Source organism: Eleutherodactylus coqui, chromosome 7, assembly GCF_035609145.1.
Source record: "Eleutherodactylus coqui strain aEleCoq1 chromosome 7, aEleCoq1.hap1, whole genome shotgun sequence".
NCBI classification, from domain to species: Eukaryota; Metazoa; Chordata; class Amphibia; order Anura; family Eleutherodactylidae; genus Eleutherodactylus; species Eleutherodactylus coqui.
Window position 1 is genome coordinate 187,890,783 of NC_089843.1, and position 25,628 is coordinate 187,916,410.

Consider the following 25,628-nt stretch of genomic DNA (forward strand, 5'->3'; position numbering starts at 1 on the left):
TATGTGCAGCCATGTGGGCAACAATACTTAAAGCAACAGAGGTAATGATAGACACTCACTTGAGCAGCACTCCTTGATTGGGGATCAATTCCAAGTGAATTTTACCCCCTTCTTGGGTCCGTAAATAAGCAAACTCTTCAAGCATGTCAACATCTGCAGACGAAATGTACAGGATACATGTAAGAAAGCAATACATGAACGGATGTCCAAGCGGGTATATTATATAAACATTTGAATATTATATACACATGTATCTCTCATTTCTATACACCAGGAGTGGAAATACATAGTTTGGCAGCAAGTATAGTTCGAGGTATATTTTAATGGGACCCTGTCAGCACTTTGATTCTGCCTGAGCCATGGCCAACATGAAATACCAATACGGTCCCACATTACAAGCAGATGTGTTTTATTGTGAATGATGTGATTGTTCCCAGTAACAGAAACCAAGTAATCTTGTAGCTTTGATACCTTTTAATGGCTAACAAAAATACGTGATGTTATAGCGAGCTTTCGGACTTTTACTCTCAGTCCTTCATCAAGGCATACTGAAATAGACCTGAAGAGGGGTGTGTGTATATACTGACAAGGCAAATACATGGATGGGAATAATTTGCACTTAAAAGAATAGTCACTGGTATCAGCAGTGGTTAAAAGTCTAAAATCCAGAAAAATAACATAAAACATACTTGTTATGTAGTTGAAAAAGTTTTCATATTGGAAGTTCCCCTGCTGGCAAATCTTCCCAATTGCTTTTAAGAACAGGTTCTCTCCCCTCGGCCAGGCATGCTGCAGTAAGACGATGAGGTGGCCAAGAGCCATATCGTCTCTATTATCAGAGAAGGCTCGGAGCTACGGAAGAGAAGGTGGGCTTTAGCAACACAACTCACACAAGAAGACAAGTGGTACACAAAGTATCATCCTGCTTGTATAATGCATTTTGTGACAGCATTTCTTGAATTCTCCTTATTTAGCAGCCGGATTTCATCCGAGAGCTACAGACATCTACAAGTATTGGTCATGTGGTTAAGAATCTGGAGGAAAAATCCAATGCAGATTTCAAAGGAAGTCACAGGAGAAATTTGTGAGCTTAAAGGGGTTTTATCAGGAGTACAAAAATATTTCCAGCAGCCAGGTTCGCTTTAAAAGAGAAAAATATATCATAAAATCAGCTCTTCTTGCACCCCCAAAGCAGAACTGAGCGCCTCACACTGCTTCAGCTTCCAGACAGACGGCCGGGCGGAAGGACATGACCGCTGCAGCCAACCGGAGACCGTAGCGCCATGTTCCCGAACTCCTGGCATCATGGCGCACTCTCCCAGGTCCTCCTGTCTTCTGTATACAAGCTCTACAATGATCACGTGGGTTGTTCCAACAGGGACATCACTGAGGACGTTTTGTAAGCCTGCAGGGGGCTTCTACATTAGAAGCCCATGTGACCGATGTACAGAACATCACTGGGCCTTCTAGCTGGGTGACATTACCTGTCAGATGCCAGAAGTATATTTTATAGATTTTTGGGCATGGGGACCCCAAAACTATATAAAATAAGTAACTCAGAAAACACCACACAGTTCTCACCACAATCAATGGCTGTGGTGCAACTCATCTCCAGAGGAACAGGCTCTTTCTAGTTTTGCTCTGGCTAGTAAAGGGGAGTCCTGAATAGGAAACCCATCTCCTATTAGATCAGAATTCCTCAATAAACCCTTTACATTATAAGTTCCAATATTGTAGAACATTTTTGTTTTTTATCATAGATCAGTTACCCACCTTTATACTTGCCAACAGCAGCTGCAGACAGTAAGGCATTACACATTTACTAGTGCAAGGCAACAGCTTGAGATCAAAGCCTAAAACACAGATGGGAAAACTAGTTCAGTATACAGACTTCAAAAGCATATCTCACATGGAAAAGTCAAAATCATGTTATATCATAGAGCGATCAGGCCCCGGCAGCGCTATCCTCATGGCTGTTTGCTTCACCCAGAACAGCCATCTCCATCTGCAGACACCGCATACATACAGGAAGAAGTCCTGCATATAACCAGTGCGGCAGCAGGTTTACAATGAATATACATGAAATGAATTAGAATGCTATATAATTTTACAAATAACTTTTTTGCTTTGAAAGAAGAAATTATTTTCGACAAGGTCACTGCTCAGAATACTATAGGATGGGTGTTCAATATCAGCCTGATCAAAACCACAGCATAACGCATCAAACTGACTTCAATGGGATCTGTTAAGACTGAATTAAAGTGCCCCTCCGGGCCTGGACAAACGAAGATGGCCTCACCAGCTTCTCCAACTACCTGATATACACTGTGCATTATTAATCTAAGACACTACACACTGCTGTCCACGTGAGCAGTGCTGGCCAGCCAGAGCAGTGGTTCGGCCATCTTTGTCCGGGCCAATGGGTCACTGTAACGACAGGAAAAGAACACCACAGACCGACACTGCTGTCGACAGAACTTAGCGGGACATTTTAAACTATGTGCAAATACCTTTTCTAAATTTAGGTTTAACTTTAGATTGTTCTTCCCTTGTTTTGGAGACTTCTTGTGGCGGGGGTACAATAAAATTCATTAGCTCCAAGATTTTCTCACATGTCAGCTAAATGAAGAGGAAAGAAAAAAGAAAAAAAAAAGTAGATGTGGAATTTTTCCATTTTACAAATGTGCGGTCTAAATACTACAATATTGGAATTATAATGTAAAGGGTTTATTGAGGAATCCTGATTTAATAGGAGACGGGTTTCCTATTCAGAACTCCCCTTTACTAGCCAGGTAAGTACAATAAGTATTATCTTGTGATTGTTGCCTCATTATTCTACAAATATAGAAGGAAAATGACTAAAAGTATCTGAAAGGGTGCCAGCGTTACACTACCAGCGAGGAGGGGACAAAGACACATCCCTAAGGGGCAGCACTCAGCTATCAGTATTCTCCTAGTGCTATAAGAAGAGAGGATCCTCTGTGCCGGAGCGCCGTTATCTTAGTGTCTGATGACAGCTGAGGTTACAGGATTTATGCCGCGTTTAGACAAAACGATTACTGTTCAAATGAGCGAAAGCAAATGATAATCGTGCGGTCTAAGTACGAGCCACGACTGAAACATTCATGTGCTTTTCATTCGTCGTTCAGGCATAACAATCATTGTGGGCCCATTCTTTAGTTCTTCTCCTTAGCTATGATCAGTGACTGCAGCGTAAGTGGTTTATACCCGCTAGATACGTGACAAACCCTTTTGTTGCTGCTTGGAAGAGGAGCATGCCTTTTGGCTGACAGATGTGGAGGGTCGGCGATCACTTTAATTTTCTACAAAGTGTCAGAAGTAGTTGGAAGTAATGTCCTATTTAGGCGGACGAGGGCCGAGGTCACCAATAGGTTGTTACTGCTTGTGCACAGCGCTTAGACAAGCGGATAACCGCTAGGTTGTCGCTGGCTTCTTGCTCAGCCAGAAGTCAGCAATCCAGCGAGGATTTTCATGCTGGTTGAAAGTGAGTGACTAACAAACTGCAAATGAATAGCGCACGATGGCTCCGCATGTAGACACGAAGATTATCTCACAAATTCATTCTTTTGAACGCATTTTGCGCGATAATGATCCCATGTAAATGGCTCCTAAGCCTTCACCTGCAAAGGCTCAGGACATTTCTCCACATCTCACCATTAGATTCCATTAGGTTTCTGCATTTTTTTTTTTAAAGAGAAATATAACGCTGTAAGCAGTTTTATTTCAGATCCTCTCCTCCAAAAACAGATCAGAAAGAAAGAAACCCTGAACTGACCCCAATACAGATGTGAGAGCAGAGGACTGGAAGTGTATTAGGATATTGAATATTAAGTGACAATTTTACACCTATACTAAAGGAAACAGCCACAAACTACGTGCATAGCACGTATTTGAGGGCACACCATGGTACAGTAAACATAAATCTATACATCTTCCATATTGTCCAACCTTGTATTCCCCAAGCGCAAAGTGGCAGGCTGCAAGTTGGATAGTAGACCTTTGCTGTTCTAAGTTCCCTTGAGTCATCATTTGTTGTGTCGGTAAATGAGACCCTTGCAAGGATGCCATGAGATGAAGACTGTTGATTGCTTTCTTGTGCTGTCCCTTTAAGAAAAGCAGATAAAAAAAATGAACAACCAAAACACAATATTTAATGTGGTCTCATACACATAGCTAGTGTTTTCATTGCATTTTTAGAGAGAAAAAAAGGTAAAGATCTGAGAAAACAAAAGGAAACGGATGCAAATGGATTCCTACAAAACTTATAGGATGACTCCAGCTAAGGCCTCCTGCACACAAGTGGATTTGCATTGCAAAATCTGGAGCGGGATTCCGCCTCCAGATTCTGCAGCAAATCCAGCCCATAGCATGCTATGGCAAAACGCAATTTCCTGCCCACGAGTGGAAATCGATCGCAATTTTCCGCTCACAGGGGAGAAATCACAGCATGCTGCAATTTTGTGCAGTACAATGCACGGGTGGCATCCATTGAAGTCAATGGAAGCAGCCTGTCGTGCGGCACGTCCGCATGCGCACTAGGCCGGCACATCCACAGCACCGAAAGACGCCGCAGGACAGGTAAGCTGGGGTCACTGGCCAGGCACGGGGTCGAACTCTGCTGCGGGAATCCCAGATGTGGGGTCCGACTCATCCGTGTGCAGGAGGCCTAAGACTGATGCACTGTCTTCCTCCGTTTTCCTGGAGTGCCGCTTTAAGCCCCGTTTACACGGAACAATTATTGTTCAGATAATCGTTCCGTTTAAAAGCGTGCCAACGACTGAATGATGAACGAGACTTGTGCGCTTCTCAGCCGGTGTACATTTACAGACAGACAAGAATGTGCTCACCTGATAGATGACCATATCTGTGAGGAATATCCTGAGCCACAACCAAGTGTCTGTCTTCCACGGTATACAAATTCTGGAGAACTCTACATATAGTGAAGAGGACAGCAGAAAGGATTTGCAAAAGATAAACAAAATAGAAAAAAGGGAAAAAGTGTTATGCAAAAACATCCTTGTTTTTAAATCAGGAGAGTTTCTTATTAGCCCACGTCCGCCTGGCTGCTGGCTTATATATGACAAGAAATCAATTCTGTGCTCAGCTTTACATGCAGGTTAATCATCTTGTTCCATTCATTAGTGAGCCCTTTGAGCTCGTACGATTCCAAGAAAAATGAACTCAACCCTTTGGAGTTCCTGCATTTCTGCCAAGGGATTATTCTAAGCCTTGAACGTCGTCATCAGCCCACACTGTGATATCGGGGCAGCTGCCCGACGGCAACAACATGGATAGGTTAGCTCAGCATTTCCCAACAGGTCCTGTCTTCAGGATTTCCTCAGTGTTACACTGGTGATGTCATTATTGTCGGTGCCTTAGACATTGCCACAAGTGTTCTTACTATAGGAGATCCTCAAAACATGACCTGTTGGGGGCGCTGAGGACTGACGTTAGAAAACACTGGATTAGCTTTATGACACATTGTGTTGTACATTTATTTAATGTTCACATCTTTAAGAATCATCTATTTTACAGGGACCTGGAGGGATTGGCGATTTGAGAAAATATTGTACAGGAGAGGCAGCTGCTCACCCGTGGATCACTAGCCATCTTCTATTCTGAGTTTAATTTACTGGGGTTAGGGCAGCTTCACACGAGCGTATTTGCGTGTGCATTACACAGAGAATAGAACCCATTGATTTCAATTGGTTTATTCACATTTCCCTTTTTTTGCGCGTGCGGAAAAAGTGTGCAAAAAAAACCTATTTTGTTCGTAGCGCACTGAGCTCATATGTTGCACTGAGTTGTGCACAATTACGCTTGTGTAAAGCCTCCCTTCCGTTATTTTGCTAGAAGTGGCAGTTAGAGCTTTGTTATATGTAATCACTATATACTTTATGTACAGAATGGTAGATTTCGGCCGTATCTAGAAAGGGTAGACCCCCGGCAACGGGAATATTTGTCAGTTTTACCTTTATCAAGAGCTTCTGAGGAATGCAGAATATCCCAGCATTCTCTTGCTGTTTTAAAGCTTTCCAGGACTTCGTTAGTGTTAGCAAGATCATTTTTATTGACAATCACGTGACGACTCCGACCTTTCCCGGACAGATCTTCATCATCTGAACTCTAAGGAGTACAAAAAGATATTTAATACTAATATATTCCGGCAAGTCCTTCACAGATCACCGGGTTTTTAAGACTATAAAAGGACACCCCCACCCTCCGGAGAGTTTGCTTGCAGTCCTCAGCTGCCAACAGAAGATTGCTTCCTGGTTCTGGAAAACAAAGCCCTCCTCCAGGAAGTGGTGGCTCTGATTGGTTCTCGAAGGCTGCCAGCCAACCAATGCAGCGCTCAATGAAACAATGTGGTGGCTGTGATTGGTTCTTCGTCAGCTGCATTTATTGGCTGAGTAGCGTACAAAAAACAAAAAAACAACAACAAAATCACAGTCACCGGGTTGTGGAGGCGGGATTTATAAATTGGCTAGGCGACGTTAGTCTCTGCATCTTCGGCGGCAATAGTGATGTCTGCTGCGGAGTGAGGAAAAGCCCCCCCCCCCCAAAAAAAAAATCGGGGTAGGGCTTATTTTGTGGTAGGTCTTATTTTGGGGAAACATGGTAATACATGACCCCCTCTAGCTGGTTATGACATTATCCAAGGTCCTGCTGCTCATGCAAGACTCTTGATCTTTGCGATTGTTTGTCCCCTTGTGTACAGAGCAGGACCTGCACCCCTGGGGAAAATATGGGAGAAATCTTCAACGTTATCTGCTGGAGGGGACCGATCAGCTAGGAGAGGGAGGACTGTGCAGCCTAATTAATATGGCTGCAGAATTCTCTTCATTATTGATCAGCGCACTTGCTAATCATTAAGGAGTTCTGGGACCCATCAGATCCCCCAGCCTCTGGACGAAAAGGCGCAAACGCTTTGCAACAAGATTTTATCTTGCTGAAAACTGCATCTTATAGTCAAAGAAGTACAGTATATAAACATGAGGGGATCACAAATGTTTCTTTTGTATCCAATAAATATTTTATATAATATATATTTAAAAAATTCATACATAGCTGTTAAATCAGCGTATCATGATCATCTAAAACTACAGGACTTGCTAATTATTTGAGTGTTTATGCAGATCAAGTACCAAGAAATTCAATATTACCATAGTTTTCTCCCTGCTGTCTGCAAGTTTCCTCCTTTTGTGGATGTGTTTGCCAGAACTAATGTCAACTTCACTGAAAACATTTGATATGTCCTCCAGGAGGACAATGGGAACTTGGCTTGGAGTGTTTGGTCCTTTAAAACAGAACATAAGTATTTATATTTTAATTAAAAGGTTCATAAACATTAAATCAGACATGTTGGCAGAATACATGTTTTAGCAGAATTCTCTACATACTGATAGTTTATTAGCCGTCATGGGACCTTACATTCAATGCTGTTCAACAGTAAATGGGTCAGCGCTCACCATTTTTATTACTAAATATGTCTATCTTCTCCACTCCATAGACTCATCGATCTAGAAGAATCATTTGCACATAAAATACATTTCCTAAAAAACTACTTATCAGGACGTGAAAATTAAGTTAAAATGAACATCGAAGATAACTCTGAATACAGTGACACGTCCTCTTTAACATAACAGACAACGCACGCACCTTGGAAGAGGGAAGGCTGGATGGCACTGATGTACTGGAAGACACTTTTGAAAAATATGAGCGTGGTGGAATAGACAACCTGGTTCTTATATTTTGCATTAGCTTCATTGTCGAAATTGCTGATGTAGCGACAAAGTTCTTTGACACGATGGAAAAGGTCATTAAAATTCCTACATAGAACAATACACCTATTATCCCACAAATACTGCCCTCATCTTATGTATAAACAGCCTTCAATTATGGGGAAAGGAAAACAGAAGACTGACAGAGAATAAGCAAAAGTCTATTTAAAGAGTAACTCTGCTTTTTTAGAAACTTCTGACATGTCAAAAAGTTTTGATCAGTGGGTGTCCCCGCTGCTGATCACTAGAATGAGGGGGCTGCAGCGCTCATTTGAGCGATATTTCCCCTTGGCTGTCCGCGCTGCTTTTCGGCTTCTTCCGGCATCTGAAGATGGCTCACATTGGGGTGTGTAGCGCTTCTGCTAGAAGGAGCTGGAAAACAGCTGAGGGGGTCGACCCCCTCAAACTAGCAATCAGGATCTCAATTTCCACTGATCAAAATTTTTGACTTGTCAAAAGTCTCTGAAAATTGTTAGCATTTAAAGCAGTAGGGCCGCTCTCACAGGTTTTTTTCTGTGTTTTCAGCACAGCACTAAAAGCGGTCAATCACTACCATTAATTTCAATGGGGCTTCTCAGACAAGTGTTTAAGACCCAGCGCTGCCTGTTCTATTTTCTTGCGTTTCTGCATTTTAAAACGCCCATTGAAATGAATGGGGAGCATTTACAGCGCTGCTGAAAACGTGGTAGAATGTGGTTACTGGGTTTTCAGCAGTTTTTTTTATTCTGGCATTATCAGCTTGCTTGGCTTCGTTTATAACTGTGCTGAAAACAGTAAAAAAACGCATGTAAACGCAGTAAACGCTGTGTTAAAAACAAGATTTGGTAAGAACTTACCGTAAAATCTCTTCTCGTCTTGTTCATTGGGGGACACAGCTCTGACCTTGGGGTATAGCTTCTGCCACTAGGAGGCGACACTAAGCACAAAAGTGTTAACTCCTCCCACTAGCTATACCCCTCCTGCAAGCAGCATGCTAGCTCAGTTTGTGTGCAAGCAGTAGGAGCAGCCAGTAGGATACAACATAGATAATAAACAATAATACTCACGAACTGTAACTCATTCCAACACCGTGTGCGACTGCACCGAGGATCCTCCCCTAGGGAGTATACGTCACAGTTCCGAAACCAGACTGGGTGGGTGCTGTGTCCTCCAATGAACAAGACGAGAAAGAGATTTTACGGTAAGTTCTTACCAAATCTTGTTTTCTCGTCTGTTATCATTGGGGGACACAGCTCTGACCTTGGGACGTTCTAGAGCAGTACCCAAGGGGGCGGGAAAATATAAGGCGTCGCATGTGTAAGGATGCAATCTGTCCTTCAACTGCGACCAGCGTTAATGGATGGCTAGTAGAGATGAGCGAACGTACTCGGTAAAGCACTACTCGTCCGAGTAATGTGCTTAATCCGAGTACCTCCCCGCTCGTCCTGAAAGATTCGGGGAGCGCCGCTGCTGACAGGTGAGTTGCGGCGGGGAGCAGGGGAGAGCGGGCGGGAGAGAAGGAGAGAGAGATCTCCCCTCCGTTCCTCCCCGCTCTCCCCTGCAGCTCCCCGCTCCGCGGCGCTCCCCGAATCTTTCAGGACGAGCAGGGAGGTACTCGGATAAAGCACATTACTCGGACGAGTAGTGCTTTACCGAGTACGTTCGCTCATCTCTAATGGCTAGGTATCCCGCATGCTCAGACAGAGCCTAAAGGGACCTAAATAACAGCCCCATCCACCCTCTGAGGGAAGAAAAAAAAACAAAACCCAGACAAGGAGCTTCCGACGAGGCACACGGCTTCCAAATAATACGGCCTGAGAATATGACCTTGCTGGCATAGTAACCCTGAATTGCTGCAAGGCAGAGTCATTGTAAGGAGTCCACTCTGGAAAAGCAGGGATCCAGTGGGAGTTGCCGGAATTACCGGCAGCACGCCAGCGTGACTGAAGCATGCTACCTGCACGAGGAACTCCGGAGTAGTCAACCGAGAAACCTGCCCTGGAGCGTTCCCTGGAACTACCGAGAAGATGCCCACCGATACCTCACCGAAGTGGATCCTGATACCGGCGGTAGGCCATACAGCGGGTAGATAACGACCGTTTCCTGTACCATCCGTACCCAATAGGCATCCGAAGATGAAACTGTGGAGCCACAGGCGCCGAAACATCAGGGTTGTGGACCTTCTACCAGGCGACTTAGTTGTAAGTCAGGTCCCGTATACCTCCCGGTATTCAATCTCACCTACACCATCCCTCCGTGATGAAGGGACATTCGACTCTAGACGCCAGGGGAGACACGACCTGTTGAGATATGCAACCGTCTCATGCTGGACTCCTGTGTTGACCACGGTTGGAAGGCCTGCCGTATGACCTTGATGCTGTATATGCTGACAGCCTCTGTCCATGGCGTCGGCTGTCTGATTAGCTGTAACTTGAAAAAGGGTCGTGAGAGGAAAAAGTTTGGTTCCATGATTCTGCAACAATGCCCACGGCGTCCGCCTCTGCATGGCCCCATGGGCTAGCAAGGACTTCTGCCCATTTCGTGATCAACTAGGGCTGGCCCCATGCTGGGATGCAATGTAACCGTGTGACTCCACTGGGTACAGAAAAATTGACCGCACAAGGCAGCAAGGGTATACTGGTCCGGGACTCACTGATCCCTTTGAGGAAACCTCCACAGTAGGGATGGAGGAACCCTAAAATTGCAGACAGTACAAGTATGGACTGTCTTACGTTGTCCTGCAAGTCATAATGCAGGGAGAACAATGCAGGAGAGTCGCAGCGAGTCGCTGGATCTGTCAGTCTTAACCCCATTGGACGTTTTACCTTCCTATACACAATCAGTCTCGCAAGCGACTAGGAGGGCCTAGTTTGCTGAGGATCAGCGCTCTACACCTGAACCAACACTAGCGACCGTTTAGAATACCGAGCACTCCTACGGTCAGTCTCCCCATCCCCAATGGGAGACACGTGGCCTGTTCTGCACCCCACCAGGGTCCGCAGGAGCTGTCTCCTGCAGATAGCTATCCACGTCCTATTGACACAGCTGTAGAACTAGCAGTCCATGATTCCTAGAGAGTACACATGCCTTGTAGTTCAGAGAACGCCCGAAAGAAACAAACTCGGCATTACAAAGTGCCGCCGGAGGGGCGCCCCGTGTCACTTCTGTCTGTGGTGGGGGCCTAAAAAGTATGCGGCTCTTCTGTCATCGTAGATCGCCCTAAGTTGCCTGTAGGAAGTTGCAGGTGGTCACTCCAGGGAGGCTAGCCGTTATGAAAACTGTCCGGAGCGTAAGCTTCTGTGGGGTGGAGGCGAATACGACGTGTTCACAGAATTCCTGAGAATAGTATATTCCTCAGAAGGGTACCACAAGACTTAGCCAGACCGAAGGAAGCCCAACGGCTGTTTGACTTCCTTAAGAGTTTTGGCCTGCATACTGCTGCCTTAACACCTTGCTCCACACAAGGCCCAATACATGTTGTCCATAAGGTGACTAATTTTTGGGGGAATGCAACTCTCGTCCAATAGCGAGACCCCATACCGATGTGGTACTAGCCGGACCCTGTCCGCGTGCTATCCCGGCATCGGACATAGCGGTCTGGTTGCCTGCAGGAAAAAGCGGGGGGCTAGCTGTAAAGCCAGGGCAACCCGGTCAGGCCTAACATCAAGGCCGGGGTACCGCTGATAAACAGCTTGTAGACCAGTATGGCAGCAGAGAGCGCACTTGATATGCGGCTCGGTCCCGAACTGCGACTCAGGGTGCAGGAAACTACTGAGGGAACGAAGCTGACTCCTGCTCAAACCAGTGTATGCGCTGTTTCGGGCATGGAAGTACCCCCGGTCTCAGCCGCCAGGGGTACTGCCGACAAGCACCTTGAACCCTGTTGTACGTAGGGCAAGATATTCTCCGGCTGGATGTAGTCTCATTCCTTAACGAGAGCGCACATAGTATGTGACCCGGCCGCTGTCATAGTGTCCTCCTGGACACGGACCTGTGGTGCGATTGTCTGTAGAGGAGTTCAACCGGATTTGGGACAGACATGAGGGAAAATGAGTCCAGAGACTCCCTGTGTGAGTACTGACAAGAGATCGCATACTGTTATCTGTAAGACGAGATTCTCTCTGCTTAATCTCGAACTACAGCGCGGGCGCACTTGGTATGTGGCTCTGGCCACCCCGTCAGCATGTCCTCCTGGACGCGGACACTATGGTACATGTGACCGCAGGGGAACCACAGGGGAGCTGCCGACATGTACATGGGGAACGATGAATCCAGTCAGCGAGCCCAGAGTAATGCTGACAAGAGTTCGCACACTGTTGTCAGTATATATAGAGCTGTAGCGAGAGCACACCTGGCATGTGGCTCTGGCCGCCCTGTCCGCGTGTCATCCTGCAATTAGACACCGCGGTACTGCTGGCTACAGGGAACTGCAGGGGGGCAATGGGGGAGCTTCCGTCAGGCAACGCTCAACCCGGTCCGGAGCAGATATGGGTAGCTGTGCGGTACTCCTTCTGTATGGAAGGGGTAATAGGGGCGCTATCAGGGACCAGGGAGCCACCGATAGTCTGTGTGTAGTACGGAAGGGGTCCCAGCGACCTCAGTTTCACAGAGAGAATTGCGTAAGGAGTGGTCAGCTGCTGCCTGCGGGCAAAGCGGGTCGCACAGTAGCATTATACGCCAGCCTATGGCAATCGAACGCCCGAACGTCGCGAGCTACGCAATCTGTTCAGCAGCAAGGTAATGGTGGCCGTGCGATACGGTTATCCACCAGCCGTCCTGACCTGCTGTAGGGGGCGATGCTGGTGCACAACCTCTAAAAATCGCGTGGCCTGTTCTGCTGCGCGTGGCGCCGAGCGCGTGGCCGCTTGGAGGTGATTTTAAAATGTCCCAGCGCCGACTCGTGGACAGGCCGGCAAACCGGCTGTGCGGTGCTACAGAAAGAGGGACGCGGGGCGCCACAGGGTAGCCGCCCGCTAGGCGGGGAAAAAACCTACGCCCGCTTGGCGGGGAAAATACATACGCCCGCTTGGCGGGGAAAATACATACGCCCGCTTGGCGGGGAAAATACATACGCCCGCTTGGCGGGGAAAATACATACGCCCGCTTGGCGGGGAAAATACATACGCCCGCTTGGCGGGGAAAATACATACGCCCGCTTGGCGTCTGCATGCCCGGCCGACGGCGCGAGGAGCCCCTGCACGAAACAAGTAGCAGGCACGCGCCGGGACCGCAGCAACCCCAGCCACGGGCGGCCGGCAGCGCAAGCCGCAGCCGTCATCAACAGGCGCGGGCGGCAGGTGCACATCAGTCGTGGGGGGCCGCCATCAGCCGTGCATCAACCGCGGCCGTCACCCACAGGTGACCGGCGGCACATCAGCCGCGGGCGGCCAACAGCACACCGGCCGCGGCCGCTCACAGCAACCGCGGGGGGAGACATCGCGGGCGGCCAATGGCACATCAGCTGCGGCCGCCCAACATCAGCTGCGGCCGGCAGCACAGCAGACAGTACGGGCGGCCCAGTGACATATCCGCCGGGCCGCCCAACACAGCAGCCGCGGACGGCCCCAACAAAATGGCCGCGGCCGAGTCCGGCCGGTAGTGCCCAAGCCGCAGCCGCCCTGGAAGCGGGCGGCCGCTGACAGCACATCAGTCGCGGTCACACTGCGCCAAGTTTAAAAGGGCCGCCCACCATACCGCCGCGGCACATAAGCCGCAGGCGCCCACCAAAACAGCCGCGGGGGCCCACCAAAACAGCCGCGGGCGCAGCATAAACATCGGTGCTGCGGGTGCATAGGCCGCAGCCGCCCTGTAATAGCGCAGCAGGTGGCATAACTAGCAGCGCAGCTAACAAGCAGCGCAACGGAAAACGAGTAGCGCAGCAGGCGGCATAGCAAACAGCGCAACGCACATCGGGTGGCAATAACAAAACAAACCCACATACTTACCTCCCTTCCTGAGGTAGGGTGGCTCCTGAGCTCCAGCAGAGCTTCTCCCCATCATCGCCTGCCTTTGATGAGGCAGTGGATGCCGGACCATAAATAAGGGGGGGGCTCTATGGCTGGCAGGTCACACTCAGTTTGGTGGCCGAGTGTGCCTCCTTTTCTTCAGAGGGGGCCCGGCAGACAACAGAGGGCTACATATCACCTCTGTTCGCCGCCCTCGGTGGGTTAACGTGGAGAGTCCTGCCTCCCCGTTATGCCCTGGCCTTCCGGAGAAAAAACTGATAAAAAATAAATAAAAAATAGTCTCAGCAGGAGAGACAGTCCTGCCTCCTAGACACTAAGCTAAAAACGGAGCTAGCATGCTGCTTGCAGGAGGGGTATAGCTAGTGGGAGGAGTTAACACTTTTGTGCTTAGTGTCACCTCCTAGTGGCAGAAGCTATACCCCAAGGTCAGAGCTGTGTCCCCCAATGATAACAGACGAGAAAAATCTGTGTTTTTTCAAGCGCCTGTGTGAGAGTGACCTTAGGCACTATATGTTTTACACCAAAAAAAAAACAAGCCATTTCCTACATAAGGCGTTCTTAATAATAGAGAAATGACTACAGAATTAGTTTACATTCTAACCTGGTTGACTTGTCCATCTGCCATTCACATCGCCTTCCAACCACAGACAGGATTTTAAACAGTCGATCCCAAGGGTCGAGGATTTGTGAAGATTTTTCGGTCAGGCCCTCAATAATGTATTTCTGGGAGCTTCGTTTGGTGGGCGATAGTAAATCAGATGTATCCTGTGAACCTGAGCGGGAAGGAATAATAACCCAAATCACCATATAAATGCTCTGTAGTAAACATCTCATATAAGAAAGAACATTAGATTACTAAACATTCCTCTATGTGCGCGATTAGAAAATATTTCCCCGCACAGCAGGATCCAATGTTTTAGGGGTTCCCCCCTCTAATGGCGACCCATCATCCCTCAACTACAAGAAAAAATAAAAAGGTTTAAATTTCGCCTCCACTCCGCTTGAATTACTGTGAAACACCCAGAAAGGTTAAACTTCCCAAATACCATGACAACTGCTTTCAGGGGTGCAGTTTTTAAAATAGGGTGACTTATGAGAGGTTTGTGTGGTATGAATACCTGTCTTACAAGCAGAAAATGTTACATTTTGAAAAAGGCTAATATCTTACCAAATTTTTTCTAAATCGGATTATTTTTAAACAAACAAGATATTTCGACAAAAATGTAACACAAAGTAACACGTCAGATTTGAAAAATGGGGCTGTGTCGGGGAGGCCAAAACTGATATGGGCAGGAAGTGGTTAACGCCTTCCAATCCAGTGTCGGACCTAATCCGACACTGAGATTTCCCTGCATAGCTCTCATGTTTGATACATGTTTCTAACACTATGCAGAAGAGAGCTGCAATGTCAGAGCACTGTCCTGCACAGTGTAATATACAAATGCAGGATAGCCTCCCACATCTTCCCGATGTGAAACACTCATAGCTCACGTTTAATTTAAAAAAAAAAAAATTTACTAATAAATACATCATTTTTAATGTGTTTCTGTTTAGTTATTCCAAGGAATCCACAATGTAATTTCCCACCCAAAATAAATAAAAGCTGGGGAGGATGCAGGTGGCAAGGAAATTGGATTTGAAAAGGTTAAAAAAAAAACAAAAAACAAAAAAACAAAAAACGAACATTCATTCAAGTCATGGCAACTACATAGAAGTAGAGCACATTATTTTGTGTCCGTCATACCTTGATGCTGGGGATCTGTCTGGGGCGATCGGGTCACATAATTAATATAAAATTCCACGGCTTTGTTCAGGTACTTGTACAACAGGCTTGAGGGTAAGCGGACATCCGGGTTGTTTATAATAAGGGGAAGAACATCACACACTGGAATAAAACAAAAGTAAATAGTGGCATAAAAAGGGACAAAATGCAAGATATACTGGTAGAGCGGGTTGTATCCATTGTGGTAAAGCTTCTGCTGTACAATACAAAGTACTAAGAACCAATAAATCTAAAATACAAAAGTTTGTGGACAATTAAAGGGGTTTCCTGGGGCTCTAATAGTAATTAGCTATCCTCAGGACCACCATCAAATAAAAGTCTGCAGAGGCATGGAGTTTGCACGAGCGCCATGAGCTCTTCTCAGGCATCTGTTGTCATGTTCATTGGTCACATGGCTTGCGAACAGCTCAGTCCCGCTCAGGTGGAGGTAACTGAAGTCCTATATCATTAGATTCCAGTCTCTTCATCTCACCACAAACATGTAAATGGTAAAAAAAAACAAAAGCCAAAAGCCAAAAAAAAAAAAAAAAAAAAAAAAAAAAAAAAAAAAAAAAAAAAAAAAAATCGACGTAATACGCTATACCAGAAACAGCCATTATACAATGTATGGCGCTGTGCCCAGTATGCAGTGAAGCAACTGCGGCGGTCTCCCACAGATCAAATATTCATGACCCATCGCGAGGAGAGGCCATCACTAGCAGAATGCAGGTAAACCCATTTAAAGGGATGTGACAAGCCTATTTGTGGACAATGTCAGTAATCCAACTGAGGTACTTTACAGGGTTCAGCGACCTTGGGAACCCGAGGAATCTATGATGATTCGAGTTCAGATTAGTAAACCCATAGTCAGACAGGGACAATCAGCTGTATTACAGGGGCATACACATGAAACTTGCCCTTCAACCCCTTCGTAAGGGTACGTCATGGGAGCGGGGTACTTCCCACAAAATAACGTACCCTTACATCATAGGAATAGCGCAAGATCATGACAGATCTCACGCTATCCCGCAGCGGGAGACGGCTGTCAGTCATAGCCGGCCTCCCGTTGCAGCAGCGGGGATGCATTGGAGATGCGCCCCGCGCTGTTAACCCCTTCCCTGCCGTGATCTATGTAGATCGCGGCCTGGGAAGGGTTCACAGAGGGAGCGCGCTCCCTCTGTGAAGTTGCCAGGTGCTCGCGATATAAATCGCAGAGAGCCCGGCCTGTTACTATTGCAACAGGACGCCAGATACAGGAGTCCTGTGTTGCCATAGCTTATGATCGCTGTATAAGCGATAAGGCATGGCAGGACTGAACTCCTACCATGCCTTATCACAGCGATCATCATTGCTGTGCTTAAGTCCCCAGAGAGACATAGATGTTGTGAAAAAAATAAAAATTAAAAAAAAAAAGAAAAAAAAATGTAAAAAAAAAAAAAAAACACAACACTTTTTTAATGCTCATATTAGCATAAAAAAAGGGGGAAAAAATGGCACATATTTGGTATCGACGTGTACAATAAGTTGAATATGCTTTTTATTCTGCACAACAAAAAGCGTAAAAAAAAAACAGAGGCAAAAATGCCTCCCAAAAAAATGCAATAAAACTGATCAAAAAAGGTGTATATTCCCCAAAATGGCACCAATAAAAACTACAGCTCGTCTCTCAAAAAATAAGCCCTCACAGAGCTCCGTACATAGAAAAATAAAAAAGTTACAGGACTTTTTATATGCAGCGATTTAGAAAAAAAAAAAATGATGTCTAAAAAAGGGTTTTTATTGCAGAAAAGTGGAAAAACCTAAACAAATATAAGAATTTTGGTATCGTTGCAATCGTACCGACCCGCAGAAAAAATATATTGTGTCATTTATGCTGCATGATTAACGCTATTAAAAAAAACCCCTAAAATTCTATGGAAGAATTGATGCGTTTTCTCTCCCTGTTATAAAAAAAAAAAAATAATAAAAGTTTTACAATATAGTCTATGTACCGAAAAATGGCACCAATAAAAACTACAGTTTACCACGCAAAAAACAAGCCCTTATACGGCCGCGTCGACGGAAAAGTAAAAAAGTTATGGCTTTTGAAAAATGGAGAAGAAAACTCGCCAAAAATCGTTACGTCCTTAAGCCCAAAATAGGCCATGTCCTTAAGGGGTTAAAAGGCCATGTACCAAGTTCTAAAGTTATCCCTTATCCACTGTATGGGGAATACCTTTGGGATCAGTGGGAATCCGACCGCTGGGACCCTCACCCACTCCAAGAAAGGAAGTCCAGTCAGCCCTCGAGTGAATGGAGCAGAGGTCGCAAAGGCCTTTTGCCGCTTCATTCACTTCGGTGACAGTGCCAAGAGATTGCAGAGCCACTGGAACATAGCAATCTCCAGCGCCATCACTGTAGTGAATGGAGCAGCGACGCGGTGGCGTGTGCTCTGCTCCATTAACTCGGAGACCAAACGGATCCCCATTCTTGGAATTGGTGGTTGTCCCAGCAGCCAGATCCCCACCGATCATAAAGTTACCCCCTGTCCTGTAACACTGACCATGGTGTTGGCTATGCAGGCAGCATGTTACAGAGCAGGCGAGCCCAGATTGATAGTTTTGTAAGAAAATTCAATATAGCATATATTTCATTCAGTTAAGTTCCTCATGTGGCATCCAGCGGGCGGTCCTAATCGGTGATTTTGAATTTCTGTCTCATGTAAATATATTTGATGCAGAACTCAGGCGCCTCAAGCGCGTTTCCAACCCCTTTTAGCCTTAACCAGTGCATTGTGTCCCCTTTTGTGTTGCAGCGGTCATATCTTTTAGTCTTATCAATGCAGCTGTTTGACGCCTTGTATTTTGCGGGACGAGTTCTAGCTTTTATAGTAACTAATTTAAGGTTCATATAAAAGTATTGAATAACTTTTTCTTTCAGGAGCCAACAGGAAAAAAAACTGCTATTTCCCCTGTTTGCTGGGATTTATTGTTACGGCGTTATTCTAGAATTCCAAATTTACAGAGGTTTTATTATGTTTTACCACAATGTTTTGTGTAGAAAAGAAAAAAAAAAAGCTGTGGCAGCACATTCCAGGAGTAGACCATTTTTAATTTTGTAGTCAGAGCTGTACGAGGCCTGTCTTTTGTGGGACAACTTGTAGTTTTTATTGGTACCATTTTGAGGTATACACAATTTTTTAACTATGTATTACTCCTGTTTTGGGGAAGCGAGATGATCAGAAAACAGCTTTTTTTTTTACAGAATTTACCATACTGGATAAATAATTTAATATTTTATAGTACGGGTTGTTATGCATGTGGCCGTATCAATTATATATACCTTTTGTTTGTTCAATATTTAAAGCCTTGTGTAAGGGGAAAAAGTGTTTTGCCCTTTATTTTCTGTAAAAAAATTTAGAAGTCAGTGACTGCACCATCTGTGGTGTAGAGCAGCAATTAGATGAGTCAGCATTTCGCTCCTTTTCTGGGAAAAACCCCATATGTGACAATCAGAGAGCAAATATACTCTCTGAATGATATGGAGGGGGGGGGGTGACAAACAAAAATTCATGTTACCTCTTCCCTGCAATGCAGGAGAATTACATATTTTCTCTGCTGCCGGCTGGTATTGTCTTCCCCTCTCCCCTACACACACTGACTAAAAAGTGACAGCTGTAAATTCAGTATTCCTGACTCCACTTCAGAGGTCTGTAGCTCTGGTTCTGTAAGGGCTACCAACATTTATTGTAAAGCTAAGAATCCAGCCAGGATCTGTACAAAACTGTAATGTCCTTTTCCTGCAGAGCAAACTGAGCCCAAATTGCAGTGGTGTTAATAGCTTTCTCTGTATTGGCGTGCACACAGAGATAGTTGTCAATCGCTGAGTAGGACCACAGACTGGACTCCAAAGTCCAGAGCAGGAACTTGAATGAAATATTAGTTATATTGAATCTTTTCCTATAAAACTATGTATCAATCTGATCAGCTCTGCCTGCTCTACAACATGCCGCTCACAGATACGACTGTTCATACAACGTGGCAGCATCTCTTTAAGCAACACCCTCATATTCTGTTATTTGATGTTGTGTTACTGTACTTACCAAACAGTTTTCTGAAACAGTTTACTGGGGAGTCCTGGTCTTCCAGACTCTCTGCTTCTAACAAAGTTTCACCTAAGCTAACCTGGAAAACAAGACAGACAGAACTGACAATTTTCTTCACAGGAAAAGCCTACTCGGTCCTAAACTGAAGCGAAAAGAGTGCAGCCTGCAAGTGAACAGCAAAGAGCGCTCATTACTAAATCTAAGTTAGAAACGTGAATTTGCTCACTACCCTCAGCAGCGTCTACATGGATCACTAGATATTCTTTAAACAGTAACTGCACATTTGTGAAACTTTTAACACATAAAAAGTTTGGATGAGTGGAAGTCCTGCTGCAGAGACCCCCAACCGATCCTTGCCGAATACAATGCCCAACTCCCCATTGAATTTTACTATGATGAACTCAAGAAGTGTTTAAAAAAAAAAAAACTGGGAGTTTGCTGCGCTGCACACTATCAGTCATCCATCACTTGGGAGAGAAATTATTACTACTACCCGGTTTCCCTGAAAATAAGACCTACCCCGAAAATAAGCCCTAGTTACACTACATGAAGGGGAAAAAATGAATACATTACCTAGCAGGCTCAGTCCAGGTTCTTCCCGCTGCTCTCTGGAGGTTCGGCGCGATTCCCACAGTCCTCAGCCGCTGGTACAACATCACATCTTGGTTATGGGATTCATAAATCCCCCTTCCAAGAGGCGATGGCTGTGATTGGTTCTTCGATGGCTACTTAGGCAATTTATAAATCCCGCCTCTACAACGTGCTGGCTGTTGATTGGTTCTTCAACCACTGCTCAGCCAAACATTTCAGCGCTGGATAATCCAATCACAGCTATTGCATTGGTTCATCCAGTGCTGTATTGATTGGTTCTTCAACCGCTGCTCAGCCAATCACAGCCATTGCTTCCTGCAGGCGGGTTTTACAAATCCTGTAACTAGTAAGTGATGTTATATGAGCGGTTGAGGACTGTGGGAGGTGAGTCGGAGCTGCTGAGTGCAGAGGGAGGGACCTAGACTGAGCCTGCTAAGTATAATAAAACGCCCTCCTACCCCCCCTAAAATAAGACTTAGTGCCTCTTTTGGGGCAAAATTTTATATAAGACAGGGTCTTGACATGGGGGAGTGCATACACTCCATTACTACTCCTGCAGTTCACAGAGGACGCTATGATTAGACGTACGTTCGCTCACCGTTGTAGATGAGATATAATACCGGACAGTTCAACTTCGCTTGTTAAAATACTGAAGTAATAATCTTTAATTCTCTTCGGACAACATTTTTTTTTTAATAGAAAAAACCTGTCCACGACCCTAATACGCTTCTTCTTACCCCGTGTTGTACCACCGTTTCAGGAAACCGTCTTAACAAAAGCAGCAGCATTTCTGCCCGTTCCAGGGTATTGAAGCATTGTTCTGTAGCTTTCAACAACATTTCACACTGGACGCGACCAGGAAGAGCCTCAAACAGGCCTGGAAATATAAAACATAAAGAAATATAAGACAGCCATGACTTAATATACCGGAGTGTCCGTCACAGACTGCATTTATACGGGTGAGTGCAGTTTTTGTCAGTGATAAATTGACTGCTTCTTATATAATTTGCAGGCTATTTTCTTGCACGTTTTTCTTTTCTCTGCATTTTCTGGTTCTTTTTTCCGTATAGACCCCATAGTAACCTACGTTAAAAATGAATACACCCTTACCATATTCACGAATCACTCCTTAACCAGATTGTGCAGCCTGAGTCCTACAGTTACATTGCTAAGTCTTAAAGGGATTGGGCACTTTAGAACTGGAAACATTTTATTATATGTACTAGCACAAGCTCTGCAGTTTTCACTCCCTAAGGCAGGACTTACACGAGCAGAAGTGCATTTGAGTGCATCTGAGCGCTGCGCTTTCGTGGAATGAATGATGCTTTTTTGCACTATTATCTAGTCTTTTTTTGAGTGCGCATCAGCGTATTTGCCTCCACAGGGCATGTTCATTTGCGCGGGGCAAAAAAAATCCACCAATTGAAATGGCTAATTAGTTTCAGATGTGTTCTTTTTCCAGCACAATTACGCAGCATATCGTGAGCGCATTTGCGCATCGCCCATTGACTTCTATGGTGATCTTTGGTGTGCAAATATGCAGAAAAATAGAACATGTTCTATGTTTTTCGTTTTTTTAGGGGGGGGGGGGGGGGGTTACGCACCCCAAGTGTGCATGCAAAATACCAACATGTGAACAAGTACGTTGAAATCAATAGGTTCTATTCTCTGCGAGTTGCCCATGTGAACCCGGCTTAAGAAGCAATATTTGTATATTCCAACTGCGCGCCGATCCTGTCCATAACATGGCACAGATGAAGAAGCATTGGACCAAACACGGCACTCTGCAGCCTCCATTATAACAGCATCCAGGCACCTTGTCAACCTGCTCCTCCACCCCGTGCCCTATTATGGACTGGAGCGCCACGTGGCCAAGAGGTAACAAGATGACGTGACATCTGAAGGAGAGTGGACAGTGGAGAACGTTTGATAAGACAGGATTTTACGCCTATACGTTTCCTAGCTGCTACTAGACCTGGGGAAGACTCATCCAGGCCTGTGATAATGTAGCCATGTAATATTTAGGACACCATCAGTCACCGAGCTCTTCATACATTCCAAATAGCCTCTTACCTCTTAAAAATTGTGTTTGTTTATCCTGTAAATCATTCCGAAGTGCCGCTGTAATCACACCGATTTCCCTCCAAACCACAGGCTGCTCGGAAAAGTTCACAAACCTTAAAGACACAATAGAACTTGAAAAATCTGTCAAAGTATTACATCTCCAGCAAAGAAGTCTTGCATCTTAATATTTCACACAGCGGGTTATTCAATATTTGGGTCACACATGAAACTGCAACTAAACTCAGTTTATTGACGTGTTTGCTGGAGCCCTGCAAGAGGAGCCTATGCAGCAGCACAGCCAATAGGAAGTCAACCGCACGGTACTTTTAGTCCCAATGCCCACGGCCGTATTTGCACTGCGGGATCCGAAGTGAGCGTTCACCTCCAGATCCTGCAGCAAATACTCCCCGTAGGACATGCTATGGAAAACACTTTTCCATGTCCACAAGCAAAAACCATCTGCAATTTTCTGCTTGCAGGGGGAAAAAAAATAAAAATTGCAGCATGTCCTATTCTAGTGCGAGCCTCGCACGGACGGCTTCCATTGCAGTCAATGGAAGCAGTCTGTACCGCGGTGAGTCGCAACTCTCTGCACTGCGCATGTGCTGCGGCGCGCCAGCCAGCACATCTGCAGAGCAGCAAGATGACTTCAAGACAGGTATATGGGGGGGGGGTCAATGCCGGGGCACAGGGTCTGATTCCGCTGCGAGATTGCACAGTCGGTATCCAACCCGGCCGTGGGCATGAGGCCTTATAGAGGTAACCCTCAAAGAAACAGGCAGCATGCAGTATGTGCCATTTACATAGGACCCTAAATATACGCAGTTGCACGCGTCAGGGGTTCATGGTCAGAACACCTCCCTTGTGTATATGTTGAATGTAAACCAATAGCGCGAAACAAATACAAACTTAGAATGTAGACCATATACTGCTTTCTGCATCTGGCAATGGTTCCACAAGGAGAGCTACAAGACGCTAATAGGAGTTGAATACTTTTGCGCCATTGTTCTAGTGATTGATGAGGTTATCAGCACTCAGATATAAAGGATGACATGGAAGAAGTCTACTTAGCACTTCCTTTGCACGTGATGACTGTTGGCGCCGATGTCACCGCGAGTTGTTGGAGCTCATGCGGAGCGTTCAGACAGGAAGAACAACTTTGAAGTATCGCTGTCTTCCTGCTGAGCGCTGACGTTCACACACGGAGAGAAGTGAGCGAATCAGCGATGATTTTTACGCTGGTTGAAAATCAGCGATAACGAAAAGTAAATGAATAACGCTCAATGTTTTTGCATTTAGATTAACGATCGGGCAATTTCGTTCGCGTGATCGAAATTTGCACCATAATCATCCCGTGTCAATGGCGCACAAAGGCTAGGCAAACTTCAATACCCTATAAAACAGTAATGTTTAGCCAACTACAGACACATGCCCAAAGGCCCTTTTACATGGCCAACAAATCGGTCATTGTAAATGCATGCCCTGACTGAACGACAAACAAGAATTAAGGCCCGCTTAGATGTAGCGATTATCGTTGGAAGAAATCGTTATAACAACCGAAAGCACACAATAATCGTTACGTATAAACGCAAACAATCAAGTACTTTCCGTTCATTGTTCAGTTTCAGCCAGGATAAAAATCATCGCCGGCTCATTCACGTCTTTTTACGCCTAAACAGTCCCGCTCAGTGCGTCACATATGGATGTGTAGTGAACAAGAAGCGAGCGATTCTCAACGATGATCTGCTTGTCTAAACACTCTGCACAAGCGCGGATGATTGCAAACGAGTTAGCGGTGAGGTCACTCACTCCTGCGCTCATTCAATTTTGGGTTTGTTTCTCAATTTCTGCATGCACAAAACCGAACGTCGCATCGGCCATGTAAACAGGCAGTTATCACCTATGAACGACGGCCTGCTTACTGTGAATGGAGGCGGGTGGTCCACCACCCCCATTCACCAGCAAAGCTCATTCCTCTGTAACAGCAGAAGTATGATTATCGCTGGGATGACCCATCAGGCATCAGCACCCAACCGGTCGTCCGATGTAAATGGGCCCTAACTTCATGGTGTCTGAGCACTGTAGTTTACAAATAACCTGCCATTCAGGGGGTCAGAGATAAAAGGTGATTGATATACATTAAAGGTCCATTTACAGAGGACGAATGTCAGGCAAACGATGCCCGACACTCGTCCCTGTGCCTCCGCGTTCCCATATTCCTGCACGGGAGCTAGCAGAGCTGGTTGGTTCAAAGAGCGGCAAGCAGGGGGGCGGGGCAGTGCAGGAAATTTCCCTCCTCTCGCTCCCCCACCCCCCTCCATTGAGATAACACAGCTGCCATTCACTACTGAACGGCGGCTGTTTAAACAGAACGATGAGCTTCATCGATCATCTGTTATGCTGCAAAAACGATCAGCGATGAAGCTCATCACTCATCGTGCAGTTTAAACAGCCGCGTTCAGGAATGAACAGCACCTGTGTTATATGAATGAAGGGGGGCGAGGGAGCGAGAGAAATCTCGTGCACTGCTCCGCCCCCCCCTGCTGGCCGCTCCGTGAACCAACCAGCTCTGCTAGCACCCGTGCAGGAGCACGGGAGCGCGGAGACACAGGGACGAGTTTTGGGCATCGTTTGCAACGGAGGACGATGTGCAGCTACAAACGGACCTAGATAAGCTGGGGTCTTGGGCAGAAAAATGGCAAATGAAATTCAATGTTGATAAATGTAAGGTTATGCACGTGGGCAGGAGAAATGAATGTCACCAATATACACCAAATGGGGCATTGCTAGGGAAAAGTGAGATAGAAAAAGACCTGGGGGTACTAGTGGATTATAGACTAAACTGCAGCAACCAATGCCAGTCAGCTGCTGCAAAAGCTAATAAAGTCTTGGGGTGCATTAAAAGAGGTATGGGGGTGAAGGACGAGATCATTATTCTTCCACTATATAAGGCACTTGTCAGGCCCCACATGGAATACTGCGTACAGTTCTGGTCACCGATGCTCAGGAAAGATGTTACAGTACTGGAGGGGGCTCAAAGAAGGGCAACTAAACTAATACATGGAATGAAGGGACTGAGATACCCAGAGAGGCTATCCAAATTGGGATTATTCACCCTGGAAAAAAGACGGCTAAGGGGCGATCAAATAACTATGTATAAATACATGAGGGGACAATACAAGGATCTCTCCCATGATCTGTTTATACCCAGGACTGCGACGGTAACAAGAGGACATCCGCTACGATTAGAGGAAAGCAGGTTTCATAACCAACACAGAAGGGGGTTCTTTACTGTAAGAGCAGCGAGACTGTGGAACTCTCTGCCTGAGGATGTGGTGATGGCAAAATCCAGAGAGGCGTTTATGAAGGGACTAGACGTC

General features: G+C 45.8%; 1 protein-coding gene across 2 annotated transcripts in view; it reads right to left on the minus strand.

Annotated features, from left to right (window-relative positions):
* The window catches only part of INTS10 (integrator complex subunit 10), a 36,312-nt gene that overhangs the window by 6,804 nt on the left and 3,880 nt on the right, over positions 1-25,628 (minus strand). For both annotated transcript variants that reach the window (XM_066574129.1, XM_066574128.1), the window contains exons 3-16: positions 22,258-22,361; positions 20,922-21,061; positions 19,591-19,672; positions 15,492-15,632; positions 14,349-14,520; positions 7,681-7,850; positions 7,185-7,318; positions 5,994-6,147; positions 4,869-4,951; positions 3,970-4,125; positions 2,511-2,619; positions 1,774-1,853; positions 690-852; positions 60-153 (exon numbers count right to left, since the gene is read on the minus strand). In XM_066574129.1, the coding sequence (XP_066430226.1) occupies positions 60-153; positions 690-852; positions 1,774-1,853; positions 2,511-2,619; positions 3,970-4,125; positions 4,869-4,951; positions 5,994-6,147; positions 7,185-7,318; positions 7,681-7,850; positions 14,349-14,520; positions 15,492-15,632; positions 19,591-19,672; positions 20,922-21,061; positions 22,258-22,361 (1,782 nt within the window). The remainder of the gene's footprint in view (positions 1-59; positions 154-689; positions 853-1,773; positions 1,854-2,510; positions 2,620-3,969; positions 4,126-4,868; positions 4,952-5,993; positions 6,148-7,184; positions 7,319-7,680; positions 7,851-14,348; positions 14,521-15,491; positions 15,633-19,590; positions 19,673-20,921; positions 21,062-22,257; positions 22,362-25,628) is intronic.